This window comes from Strongylocentrotus purpuratus, unplaced genomic scaffold (assembly GCF_000002235.5).
Source record: "Strongylocentrotus purpuratus isolate Spur 01 unplaced genomic scaffold, Spur_5.0 spur5_scaffold_15, whole genome shotgun sequence".
Classification (NCBI taxonomy): Eukaryota; Metazoa; Echinodermata; class Echinoidea; order Camarodonta; family Strongylocentrotidae; genus Strongylocentrotus; species Strongylocentrotus purpuratus.
This window is the reverse complement of record NW_022145600.1, coordinates 31,181,507-31,196,219: the sequence shown is the minus strand read 5'-3', so window position 1 is coordinate 31,196,219 and position 14,713 is coordinate 31,181,507. Positions and strand designations below refer to the sequence as shown.

The window sequence follows — 14,713 nt, the reverse complement described above, 5'->3', positions numbered from 1 at the left end:
TCAAAAGCAATATAAAAATATAAAGATTACAAACAAAATATCACAAAACCTCATTCACTTTACCTTGATCTATCAGGTATACATGTCTGATAACCACACATAATGAACTTCCACATGCAAGAAACCAACCATTTAACTTTTTTCCTTCATTAAGTTTATAGCATTGGTAATTGATAATTAATCATTTCATGAACGTTCTGAGCATCAAGTCCAGGCATAGTACATTTTGACCTGGATGCATTGCCTCAATATTGTTACACTTATCCATCTACAGAATGCTAGTTTAGTACATGTATGTTTCTAGCTTTTAAAAAATAATGATTTAAAAGTGAGATGTTTTCTCATTGTGAACAGATAAAAATGTTTTTTCATACCATTTCTACCACAGACCAAATATACATGTAGATCTCTATTTGAGATAGGGTATTATACCACGCTTCATATTTCATACCGATATCCTCCCAAAAATAAAAAATAGATATGTCTGTCAAGGCGAAAGTATAAAATTTAGAAAGTATAGAAGTTAGAAAATCTATACATTGGTGATTCTCTGCAAATGTGTCCAGCCCCATACATCTTTTCTGCACATCTTTCCTTTAAAAAAAAAAGAACTTTATCTTGATAAGACCATTGGATAATGGTATTACTGCCATCAGTCATAGTCATACAAAGACATTTTATTCAATTATAGATGAAATATTTTGTATATGGAATTATCGATGTCATATGTTGTGCACAGGGATACATTTCACAGAATCCGCCAATGTATCATCATCATCACGACGTACAGGTGATTTCATCATTTTGTCTCTATCCTTGGACTGAACATTAATAGGGTAAAGAAAATAATCCTTTTTAATTTGTTCACTGGTTTCTTTACTCCCAAGCAAAATCGATTACTCTCGAGAGGTCCACTAGATGCACCACATGTTTGTTTGGTAATAAAATTATATATAGTCTTCAAAGTAATGTCCTCTCAATGCTGTCATGTGTTGCATTTCAACCAGATTAGTATCCATGCTTGGAAAATGGAAAACTTTAAAGTAATAGCTTGAACTCATCATTCTTTAACCCACAAACTCTTTCAGAATGATCAAGTTGACATGCTTCATTTGTATTGTTTCTGTTTGTCCATCTTGTTTTATGAAGCACCCACACGTACTTGCATAAATATTACATGTAATTTATACAAAATAGTAGATCTTCCACAAATAAGAATCCACATAGATCTCAAGACTGGAATGAGACTGACTGTTCAAGCCACTTATAAGATGAGTTCCTCATCCTTGAGGAAACACTGATCCAGATTGAACTCGTCAAAAATGTTTGGCTTGTGCAGTTGCTCCTGAGGAGAAGAGATAGACGGCTGAGGGCGCGAGCAGGTGGTGCTTCCGACAACCTGGAACATATTGTTGTTTGGCATGTTGGACGACACGCAGAGAGGGTTTGTGGTGGTGTGATTATTCGGGAAGTACGACTGCTGGGTCACTGCGACCCTCTGCAGTGCCGTTACAAGGTCATTGGTGTTGAGAGGGGGAGAGGAGGGGTAGTTGTTGGGTTCAACGGGAGTGGCAGTCGGGGTAGGAATCTTCACCATGGAGGAAGACATCTCTGGGAAGCCTGTCAAGGTGTTGTCTTCGTCACCCTCAAACTCTCGATAACTCTCACTATTTGCTGTGCTGGCTCTGGTCTCCATAGCTTCTAGCTCTGTGGTGGGTGTGCAACGTCGGCTGCTCTCGTTGCTGGCGAGATAGCAGTCACTGATTCCGGAGCTGATGGATGTATTCATCAACTCATTCTCCATCTTTACTTCACATTCTGAGGATGCTTGGGAAGAGCTGTCATCGTAAATCATAGCTTGCCTGAAAGAGAGAGCACAAGAATATATTAAATCCAGCCCTAGAATTATGAAGTCAAAATTTGGGGTTTATTTCATATGAAAAATGGCTTGAAAAGTAAGTGATCGATAGGTAATAAATATATGAAGGGTGAATTTATGATTTAAAATTTTCTTATGGGAAAATATAAATTTTAGAAGGTTTTTAGTTCGGGGCAAAAGGAAGGGGACCTTGCAAAATGCGTCACAAATAAAGTTGCCAATTTGTCTTGGATTGATCTCACCTTCAAAAATTTATAACTTTCTAAATTTAAACTGGTTTTTGCTCAAACTTCACTGACCTACCTGTTCCTCTCACTTTTTCTGCTTCTATTAAAACCAACTTAACATCAGGGTTGACTTCCCCTTTAATCATAAAGGCGTAAACAATTCTGAAATGGACTCAAGGGAAAAACAACAAAAAGTTGCTTACTTTGCCTTTGCAGTCTTGATGTTCATGAGTTCAGGGGGGTCATGCTCGTGAAGCTTGATCCTCCACAGTCGGATCTGTTTGTCCCATGAACGACGGCTAGTCACCTGAAACTTGTTGGGTGTGTAAGGGTGCTTGCCCTTCAGTCTGTTCCTTCTGCCAATGCAAGAACACAGTCAATATTATTAAATATGCATACTAGATATTTTACTACAAGAGGTTGACTGGCAGTAACCACCATAATTCAACTTTGAGGTATATTTCTTTGTTCTTTGCAAGATGAAAAAATAGGCCGACTGTAAAACCTTTTAAAAATACTAGGTATTTTTTTACTACAAGAGGTCAACTGGCAGTAACCACCATAATTCAACTTTGAGGTATATTTCTTTGTTCTTTGCAAGATTAAAAAACAGGTTGACTTTAAAACCTTTTAATATTTAATACGGTATGCTTACTAGGTTTTTGACTACAAGAGGTCGACTGGCAGTAACCACCATAATTCAACTTTGAGGTATATTTCTTTGTTCTTTGCAAGATTAAAAAACAACCTGACTTTAAAACCTTTTAATATGTGATGTCACTTGAACAATACTCCAGCATTTGTCAAAGAACTTCAATTTACAACTAAAACATATTTCTGAAAACATTATATCCCTTTAAATTAGAACTAGAAATTAAACAACCTAAAACCCAAGCTTTTTTCATGATTTTTGTTGAGATAATTCTGATTAAACATGTCAGCTTAACTCTTAAATGCACTGGTTTTATTTTAATCTTTATCCCAACATATGAACTTATTTTGATAAATTTACATCAGAAATAATGAGAATATATCAACAATTGATCTGTACCTCTTGACTTTATGGAGGTAGTTATCATAAGCTGCTGTGTTCTTGCCAAAGTCGATCTGCTTCTGTCTACGAATGAGAACATCTCGATCCTCCTCCATCGGAGTCTCTTTCTTTGAAGTTCTGAAATGGACAACAAAAAAACAGTATTTGAGAATTTAGTCAAAGTGCAATTCATACCAAACCAATTCACTTGGTATGGAGACAAAAATAGCATGTTCAGAGAAATGACGGGAGTGTATCAAATTACCTTTTAATTCACAGAACTCCTTTGATATTTAATTGAATTTTTTATATATTTGTTTTCTTCTTTTTTTTTACTTCACAGAAATGTGTACAAATTTTACTGTTATTTTACCAGAGCTCTCGAAAGGTTTCTAGTGTTCTCTCTGATGTTTCCATAGCTACTTGTAAATCGCTTCTAGCCCCATTGAATTTCTATCCACCAATTTTTTCTTTTATTATTAGAGTATACCATTCCACTATCATAAAATGGTGCAATTTCAAGGGTATCGCAGGCCAATCAGCACATTCTGGTTGGGCAAATTTAAGATCATCATAGAATGAATAAATAATTGTACACCAATTTGAGTTAATCAGCTACCTGATTTTGTGATATATTTAATCAATTTATCATATTTGTAGTTAGGCAGGGGGGGGGGGGGGATTGTATAATTCTTCAACCGCAACCTAACAAAAGAACACCCAACCGGGCTGCAGTCACCCCCGTCTACTTCACAAAAGTCCATCCAGGGTTCCAAATCTTACTTCTTGTTCTCCTGCTGTTCTTCGCTGCTGCAGGATCCAGATCCGGACCAGAGGTCCAGCTTCCTCCTGTACTGATGAAGATCCCTCTTGGCACGGGCCTCCTCCTCCTCGAACTCCTCCACCTGGACGGCCCAGTCTGTACTCGATTCAGACACCTTCCGGTATTTCTCTGGGTGTCGTGTAGGGGTGCAGTTGCTACTGTAACGAGAACAAATGAAGATGTTGGAAGAAAAAAGTTCTATGGTTAAGTACTGGATTCAGACACCTTCCGGTATTTTTCTGGGTTTCATGTAGGGGTGCAGTTGCTACTGTAAGGAGAATCAAATGAAGATGTTGGCGAAAAGATTCTATGGCTTAGTACATACTGTACTGTACATTGTTACAATTAGTAACATCAGGTTTGTGAAGTCAAATGCATTACTTAAGTTATATAAGCCTATAAAGAGACTTTGACAGACCCTGGTTTAAAACCCAGTCACTTCTTTTTGATGGTGACAAAAAAAAGGTAGTGCTGTAAGTCAGACGCTATGTTCGTGTTCGGTTCGGTTCGGCAGAGTTCAGCAATTTTTCACCCGAACTTGGTTCGGTTCGGGGTTCGGTAATATAATAGCAAGCAGCGTAATAGCCACGGCGGTTGGCACTGGGCGGGCCGGCCGGCCTGCCGGGCTCGAACAGCACGGAGGACTTCTGCACACTGCTTCCGACCAGTACGAATTTCACATTATGAAACTGCTCTAAACGTAATTATTTGTGAAGAAAAATACTACTTACATTCGTATTTCCGTCTCGAATCGTGTTTTATTTTCAATTTTAAAAGAATCATGTTTTTAATTTGTCAATAAATGATATTTTTTAAAGATTTTCCGAGATGGTTGTTGTCTAATGTTAGAGTCATGAACGCTGCCATCTTGAATAGAGACTCAAGCAGGCTCGTCAATAACTGTTTTTTATAAGTTTTTGTTTTAATAAATAAATACCATACTATAATATATATTTATTTCATTATTTATATTGTAAAATTTGTCCGATATTGTTACAATTAAAATATTATATTTTTATTGAATGGGTTTACTTTCAGCTGAACTTGTTTTGATCACGCACATGTATTCTTGTTTATGGCTTGCGATCGCGACGTAGCGTGGTCAGGATTTGGGATTTAAATGGCGCCAGTGAAGTCGGGCCCACCACTGGATAGGCATAAATCACAAAGGCGAAAAATGGGAAAAAAAGTAAGTATAAAATGAGCCATCATGACATGAAAATTAGGTACAAAATGACAAGTTTATTTGCTTGCAAAAACGTTTACATTTTTCTACCGAACATCCGAACCAGGCCTTTGTGTTCGGTTCGGTTCGGTTCGGTTTGGAAGTGCCATGTTCGGCGAACTTCCGTTCGGTTCGGCGGTTCGGCTACAGCACTAATAAAAGGTCAGTCCCGAAATGAAAATCATAATTTCTGATTTATTAGAAAAACTTTGGAGACTTTTCTTTTCTTGAATTATATAGTGGTGTTGTATTTTTCAATATGTTCCAATGTTCCACCTTATTTTAAAGTAAGGTGCATAGAGAATCTGTCGGTGATTAAACACTATCATTATAAGCAGCAGCAATAGCAGCACAGTACTACTTCTGTATATACACACATTGCTGATAAACGCTCCATACCTTTGATCATCACTGCTGAGAGAGGGATACTCCTTATTATCCAGGGTGAAGGATCCTTTCTTGATGACGTCTTTGTCCCATCCTCTGACTCTGTCACTAGACCAACGGTGAGACCTCCTGCAAATCATCCAATTACATTTATATTTTTGTACGAAAGAATCAGAATTTATTCTTTTCCATGTGCAACACTGACAAAATAGTGCTACGTACCAGAGGTGGGCGGTAAATACCGCTTCTTTTCCAGGGTCCGGGAAATAAGCCTCCGAAGCGGGAAATGTGCCAACCGCGCTATGTACACTATCACAGAATAATGGTTATAAACTGACTATTTTGCCTAAATTTAACAACAACAAGATATATAAAATATGAATGCACATAATTGTTTTCATCACAAAAGTAAGAGACGGACAGTCAAACAGAACGACTAGTAGTAATAGTAGCAGACAGGTAAGGTAGTAGGGTGGACCTAATATGACTGGTTGAGAGCAGATCTAGACCTCCAAGTACTATGTAGATGACTACATCTAAAATCACAATCTAGATTCTAGATTTAATGTGAATAAAATGTGTTAAACCCCAAATTTGTACCTGTCATTCTGATCTGATTTTTGAGATTGAGAGTACTTCACGTCCTTGTCATCATGCCAGTTCTTCCTTTCTGATCTCCGGTGGTTACCATGGCGACTATCCCTCCTATCGTGTCGCTCATTTCTAGCATCCTCAGTCGACCTGGAATGATAGACAAAGTAGAAGAGATTTAAATAAAGTCTGAACCATGTGATTTTGAAGATACCATTGCTACTGCTAATAGACTTTTATAGCGAATAAAAAACTGAATGACATTTAGGGTCTAAGGCTTTTAAAAACTAAAGTAACAACCACTCAATATTTTGACAAGATGGCTCTTAAATTTGTTGTGAATGTAAGCAGTGAGAACGGCCTGCTTTCATCCTGCTGTTAGGGGTCTAACTTTGTTAACTTTGTTAGGCATAACAAGTAACGTTAACCTGTAAGTGCTTTAGTTCTTTTAGACTATGGCAGGGCCTACCACTCTAGGACTCGGAAGCAACAGTGACACATGCTACAGTACACTAGACCGTCCCTAGTTTCTACAGGCTCCTCATTTATGGTAGATTACTTCACACAGGCGTGCGCCCGCCCGCCATCACTATCAGTATACACTTGTATTGTGCAGCGGTTTGCCATGAAACATGCGAGAAAGTGTCAGGGTCTACTAATATCAACGTTTTTCTGAAAATTACTCCCCCCAAAATAAGAAAATTGACACGAAACAGGTAAGAAAGTAAAGAAACAAAACAATTTTTGGCGCTTGTTCAGAAGTCTAGCCAAAATTTGACCCGTATCTCCGGCGTGGAGATACCCTACTAAAACATAGATCTACCCAAAATGAAGTAAATATTCATCAAATGTCCAAATAAAGGTCATGATTTAATAAAAGTCACTAGATATGTTTGTTACTTGTTTTGTGTCAATTTTCTTATCTTTTTCAGAGTATTTTTCCTAAAAACAAAGACTGAGACCTATAATTCTATGCACTTTCTCACAGGATTCATGGCAAACTGCAGCACAATAGGCCTAGATCTAGATCTAGACTCTAGTACACATGGTACAATTGCATACCGTACTGGCGATGGGGTGCGGCACGTGCGTGTGTTCATGCACAACTGTACTACTAGATTGCAGTCGCTAACTGAACACACACGCGTGCGCCCGCACCCCACCGTCGGTACTGTGCTGCAGTTTGCTTTGCATCCCGTGAGAAAGTGCATTTTTAAGTCTAGAGCCTAGAGGATCTATGTTTTTAGGAAAAATACCCTGAAAAAGATAAGAATTTTGACACGAAACAGGTAAAAAACGTATTGACTTTTAAATCATGACCTTTATTTTTATTTGGACATTGATGAATATTTACTTCATTTCTGAACTAGAATCTAGCGCCATTTTTTGTTCAAATCATGAGACTGAGTGATGAGACATAGAATGAAGTTATGAACTTGTGAGTTTTTGGCTTTTTGTGCCATTTTTTGTGGAGCCAACATAATATTAGGCTAGACCTAGTCTATTTAAAGTTAAACAAAAGAAGAATCACCCAAAAAAGATCATGAATTGCCATGCCATGGCCTATGCTATGGCTATGCCCATAGCCCATAGCAAGTCTTTTAACTTCGTGCCATCTTAGCTAACTAACCTTCTTTTATTCGAAGATGAAGCATGATGGTGGGAACGGCGTGCCCTTTCTGATGACGCCCTGTCACCGGATCCCGCGCTGTACCTTCCTCCAGACGACCCAAGCGGACGGGTGGTGGTGGACCCTTCTAGCTCTTCGTAGCGGTCTCTGACTCTGTCTCTCTCACTGACGCGATTCTTACTCTTCAAATCTTGACGATCTGAAGTGGAGATATTGTCTATATTAATGCACTCTTTCGAGTTCAAGCGCGACATTATTGCTGACTAATATGGTAGTCACCTCTATAAACAGTTTTTTAAGACGGTTTCTGTTTTAAGGTTGAAATTCGACGTCTATTGCAATTACTTGTACGGTGCACTTCAAAGCTTCATTTCCCGCGATGACCACAAACAACAAAACGAACTCGATTGAAATTTCGCGCGAAATATTGTTTCCGCCCAGCTGAAATGCTAATGAATATTCATTACCCATGCCGCAAACTAAACTCTAGAGGGCTTTAAAACCACAAGGGAACAAATCAAAGAGGAGGCATATATACGGATAGAGAAATACATTATTTTTTAAAGGATACCTTGTCTAATCAGCGACGACACAGATAAAAGAAACAGACATACCCGAGACATACACACATTATAATGTAGGCGCTAATTCAGGGGAGGGGAGGGGGGCATGGGGATGCGCGGCTACCATACTTATTGGTGGTGGAAAGTGAGGAGGAAAAAGAAACTAAAATGGAAAGGGAAAGAAAGGAAATGAGGAAAGAAACAAGGTTAGGAAAAGAAGTTAACATGAAAAGAGAGAGAGAGAGAGAAATACAAGAAAAGAAAGAAAAAGCGAGGGGTAAGAATTTTTTTGAAAAGTGGAATAAAGACGGACGATTTAATAATTTGACAATTCTTTTTTTAAACTTCTTTAACGGCCCCTTCTTTGGCACAGGAGAATACAGATGCAAGAGGAGGATGTTCTTAAAACAATAAACAAAACGTGAAAGGATCAAACATACTCATTAGCAGAAAACATCAAACAAGTGAAAGCAAGAATAACAATGCCATATCAAATGATATAAAGAACTATCTGTACTATTTAGGCGAGGCTACACTTTAAATTTAGAATTAATGGACCATTATATTATTTTATTGTGCGCTGGAGAAAAGAGAACAGAATTATCCCAATTTAGACAATAAATACAGAAAGATTCTTTAGCTGTTCCTGATTAGCGTTGAATAAAATTTTAGATCTGCTGTAATTTCCTTAACATTAAGTGCTTATATACGGACATGAATTTTAAAAAATAGGACACACCAAAACAATAATCACTCTGCACCTGAATCAATGAACACAATTTCTCGAGGTTGCTCTGATGAATAGTATTATTACCACGGTACCGGCAGTTTTATGATGACCACATTCGAGACATCTGTCAAATCAGATTCGTGTTTAAAGATCTTGTATATAGTTGAAGCCAGGGGCGTAGACAACGGGGGGGGGGGGATGAGGGGGATGGCATGTACACTGTTGCTCATAACGGTGGAATATTTTTTTTTATCCCAATTTATGGAATTATTTTAAAAATAATTTAAAAATACTAGATCTAGATAATAGTATACAGTCTCAGATTTTATTGAATAATAATTTGCCAATATGTGTTTTGCGTGACTGCTAAAGCATGTATATTATGCTACTATGTTTATCAACTAGGGGACCTATGCCCTTAAGTCATAAATGACAGTAATGAGGATAAATGCCTCACAAAAGGGCTCTGATATAGCACATCGACACGGTGTTGATCCTGGGGCCTCACAGTTACGAGGCCATTGCTTTGTCACTGAACCATGACTGTACGCAGCGGGGGCTAGGGTAGGGGGCAGTTTCCATAAATTTAAAAAAAAACAGAAAATGCAATAAATATTCAATAATTTATTGCATTCTACCCCGGTCCCCAACATAAACAAATCCTCTGGACGGCCATGCATTATGGCTCAAGGCATGGGCACACAGAAGATTTTTTTTATGTTGGGGACCGGGGTAGAATGCAATAAATTATTGACAATTTATTGCATTTTCTGTTTTATTTTTAATTTATGGAAACTGCCCCCTACCATAGCCCCCGCTGCGTACAGTCATGGTTCAGTGACAAAGCAATGGCCTCGTAACTGTGAGGCCCCAGGATCAACACCGTGTCGATGTGCTATATTAGTGCCCTTTTGTGAGGCATTAATCCTCATTACTGTCATTTATGACTTAAGGGCATAGGTCCCCTAGTTAATAAACATAGTAGCATAATATACATGCTTTAGCAGTCACGCAAAACACATATTGGCAAATTATTATTCAATAAAATCTGAGACTGTATACTATTATCTAGATCTAGTGTTTTTAAATTATTTTTAAAATAATTCCATAAATTGGGATAAAAAAAAATATTCCACCGTTATGAGCAACAGTGTACAATCATCCCCCCCCCCAGGTTTTGGGGAATGATATTTGCTTACTTAATAAGTCATAATGATGATAATAATAGTAATAATAATAATGATAACAATTATAATATTAATAATAATAATAATTATGATGATGATAATAATAATCCTCATCATTATTGTAATTGTGTTTATTGTTATTAGCCGCATTCACACGGTGAAAGCCAATTCAGACGGTAAAAAAAAGAAAATCTTACAAGTATTTTGTGGTTATCTTGTGGTTTGGAAACCACAAGATAACCACAAGATTAAACAGGCGCGGATCTACGGGGGGGGGGGGGTTTAGGGGGTTTAAACCCCCCCCCCTTGGGCGGCCCAAAAAACAAACAAAACAAAAAAGGAAAAAAAAGGGGGGAAAAAAGAAAAAAAGAAAGAAAAAAGAACGCACGCTGGAGAGAAACCCTTTCAAGTGCAAATATTGTGAGAAGATATTCAACTCATCTGGTAACTTAACCAAACACATGATAACTCTGGATATAACTGTGTATTTAACTGTTACTTGATTTAAAAAGACGTTATCATGCACTGCTTTTTATGGTCTCCATTGTGTTAATAGATGCCAGGAAAACATCACTTACGGGGTTCAAATAAACACCCCAAAAAAAATCGGCTCGCCGCTTCGCGGCTCGTGGACGATGCTCCGCATCGTCATTATTTTGGTCAACCCCCCCCCTTAGCAAAAAGCTAGATCCGCCCCTGAGTCATCCCCCCCAGGTGTACGAACCTGTCTACGCCACTGGTTGAAGCATATGATTTGTATTGACTTCATCATTCCTATTTAAATATATAAGGTCCTAAGCCCCAGTCCCATATAAAGCCGGACCAGCACGGACGAGCACGGACCACTCCGGACCATCCCGGACCATGGTCTGGGGTGATCCGGGATGGTCCGGGATGTTTTGTTCAAAAAAAGTGTGATGCTTTTAAGCTACAGTCCCATATATGTCCCGGACCGTCCCGGACCATCCCGGACCCCATCCGGGGTGATCCGGGATTCGGTCCGTGTTGACACCGTGTTGGCACCGGGGTGGTCCTGGATGGTCCTGGGTGGTCCTGGATGGTCCTGGATGGTCCTGGGCGGTCAATAACTCACTCCCGGACTGCCACGGATCAACACGGACCGCCCCGGCGCCACTACGGATGACCCCGGACCCAGCACGGTGGCTACACGGATCACCCCGGATCAAACTATTGTCCCGGACCGTCCCGGACCACCCCGGCAGTTTTTGACCGTCAAAAACATCCGGGGTCGACTCCCGGACCGCCCAGGACCATCCAGGACCATCCAGGACCATCCAGGACCACCCCGGTGCCAACACGGTGTCAACACGGACCGAATCCCGGATCACCCCGGATGGGGTCCGGGATGGTCCGGGACGGTCCGGGACGTATATGGGACTGTAGCTTAAGACTTATAATACCCAACCTAGATTTAAACGAACGGCGTTCCGGCCGATAGGAGGAAAATATGGGACGTTTGTTTGTTTTGTTTTGTTTTATAAATATTTCACGGTGAGACTGGAAGAAAAAAAAACCCTGCTTTCAGCCGCAAGGCTGTTTTTTAGCAAGTTCGTATACAAAAGAAGATAAAATAAATATTGAAAACACGAAAATTATTTACAAAGTGTAAATACAGATTTAAAAATAAACTTCAAGTAACATACACTCTAAAAACTGAAATGTTAAATCACCTTTTGAAAGGGCCCGAGTGACCACTCTTTCAAAATGGTAGAATAACACTTTGAACATGCTGGATCCAACACTATAAAGGTTGAATCTAGCAGGTGAAAAGATACAACCTGATATTCTGAAAGAGTGGTCACTCCTCTGCCCTTTTAAACTGAGATTTAACATTTTAGTTTTTAGAGTGTACACACACACAAATAGATAGAAGAGGAGATAGAAGAAGGACCCCTACCCCTGGATATCCACCCCCGGATAACCACCCCCAGTCAACTACCCCTTAGGCCCCTTAGGACAATTTCCCCCTAGGGCAACCAACCCCTGGGACAGCTACCCCCAAGGACAAGTAACCCCCCCCCCTCGGACAACTACCCCCCAGAGAACTACCCCTAGGACAACTTCCCCCTTGGCAACTACCCCCGGACAACTGCCCCCGGCAAACTACTCACAGACAACTACCCCTAGGGAAGTTGTCCGGGGGGGGGTAGTTATCCCAGAGGATAGTTGTCGTAGGGGTTAGTTGTCCGGGGGTAGTGTCCGGGGGTAGTTGTCCTAGGGGTAGTTGTCCGGGGGTAATTGTCCTAGGGGTAAGTTGTCCTGGGGGTAGTTGTCCTGGGGGTAGTTGTCCTGAGGGTAGCTGACCGGGGGAGGTTATCCAAAGGGGTGGATGTCCAGGGGGTAGGGGTCCGGAAACGGATTTTTCTATTTCCTCTATCTATTTTTATTTGTATGTTACTTAAAGTTTTTTTTAAATCTGTATTTATACTTTGTAAATAATTTGTATCTATTCCTTGTAAATAATTTGTATTTATTCTTTGTAAATATTTTTTTGGGGTGGTAATTATGTTATCATAAGGGACAAAATACGAAACTATTATGCACGTGTGAAGTAGGGTACTTACGTTTACCAGTACCATTGGTCAAAATATTGCCCAATAGAGGGTTGGGTTGACTATTGGCATAACGTTGGGCAAAGTGTTGAAAAAATATTGCCCAACCTTTTAACAGTGTATAAGCCATTGCATGACAGCATCCTAACAGTTCCGGACAAATTTTTCCCTTGAAGCCCCGGACAAAATTTTGAAAAGAACAGTTTTTTAGGGGGGGGGGAGAAAAAAAATCTGCACCCCCCCCACTCTTACATGGTACATGCAGGCCCCGCGGAACGTTTTTCAAAGCGGGGGGGGGGGGAGGGCTTAAGTATTTTCGATCAGGTAGAGCAATGCGAGCGAAGCAAGTGGAGTGTAAATTGGGGTGGGGTCCAGGGGCGTAGACCCATGAAGCTCAGGGGGTTTTAGGCATTTAAAAACGGTCATAATTATGAGCATCTATAGGGGCCCGCTTTGGGGCTCCTGGTTGATTTTCAGGGGCGTAGCCCCCGGAAGCTCAGGGGTTTCAGACATTTAATAACGGTCAGATGAGTATCCAGGGGCCCGCCTTAGGGCCCTTGGTGGGGTACAGGGGGCAAGGCCCCTGGAAGCTCAGGGAAAAACCATGCCATTTCAGCAACATTTTGTAAATCACTGGTATCGAATTAGAAATAAACCACGTTTGAATTTTATTAGGGGGGAAACTGCCACCAAGCCCACCCCCCCCCCCCGTCATTACACCAGTGCGAGGGAGCATAGTGAACGAGAGGGATGAAGGTGACGGAAGTGACTACCCCCTTACAGCTTTTTGAAGTTTTGTTGTATTAACAAATTACATTCCTTAGCAAAACAATAGTATAAAAACAAGCAATATACCTTTTTTACACTTCACTTTTCTACAATATTTAATTGTTCAGTTTAAAGTATATTATGCGAGGGAGCGTAGCACCCGAGCGAGAAGATTTTTGCACTTTTATTCGTCTAAACGCTGCACTCTAACTTGGGCCGTCCAGAGCCTTAAAGTTTGTTGCAGTCTTTAGTCAGTATTTGCTATACACTTTTGGGGGGTACTTTTCCCAATTTTGAGGGGGGACGACCCCCCCCCCCTCTAAAAAAAATGAGGGGGGACGTGTCCCCCGTCCCCCAGGGATCGCCGCCCTGTTTACGGCTGTACATCACAAAAATAGAAGAATAAAAAATCTTAATTCCATGTGGAGTGGGTGTCAAACTGCCATACGAAAATCACCAGAGTACTTTTTGTTCAAACTTTGCTTTCTATAATAAGAATACTCCGATTGTAGATCTTCTAACTTCAATATTTTTTTTAATTCAATTCAATTTTATTTCACATCTCTTTAAAAAACACATCAGAAGATATACAAACAAATCAGTATAAATTAAACAATATTAAAATAAAAACATTCATTGACATGGTACTATGAAAGAAGGATGAAGGGTGGTGGATGCGAAGGATCAACAAAGGTCATTGGCCTGTCAAGGCTGATCCCCTATATAACCACCCTTCAAGAGAAATACATTATTTAATTTTTTTTTTTTTTTAAATCAAACAATCAAACAAACATAGCTATAACATAGCATAATCACATAAAACACAACATTACTATTTCCATAAATCACATAAAAGGCAATTAGATGAAATAAAGGTACTCACTATTAAAAATATACGATTTATATTTTTTCCTGAATGCGAGATCAGTTGATATTTCTTTTAAAACATCTGGCAACCCATTCCAAAGCTGTGGGCCTTTAAAACTTACCGTGGTTCTTGCAAAGTTAAAATTATAAAAAGGTACATACATTTTGTTGGAATTTCTTGTTTTATACTTATTGATGTTGCTATTATATTCAAAGTAGTCATGAAATTG

General features: G+C 39.6%; 1 protein-coding gene across 1 annotated transcript; it reads right to left on the bottom strand.

Annotated features, from left to right (window-relative positions):
* Nucleotides 1-806: 806 nt before the first annotated feature.
* On the bottom strand, nt 807-8,156 carry SLBP (stem-loop binding protein; the record flags this gene model as incomplete). The annotated part of the gene is given in 7 exon segments (NM_214666.1): nt 807-1,862; nt 2,310-2,462; nt 3,158-3,277; nt 3,923-4,120; nt 5,587-5,703; nt 6,175-6,315; nt 7,796-8,156. Coding segments are annotated over 7 exon segments (1,581 nt in total). The 3' UTR covers nt 807-1,264.
* Between the last annotated feature and the right edge of the window lie 6,557 nt (nt 8,157-14,713).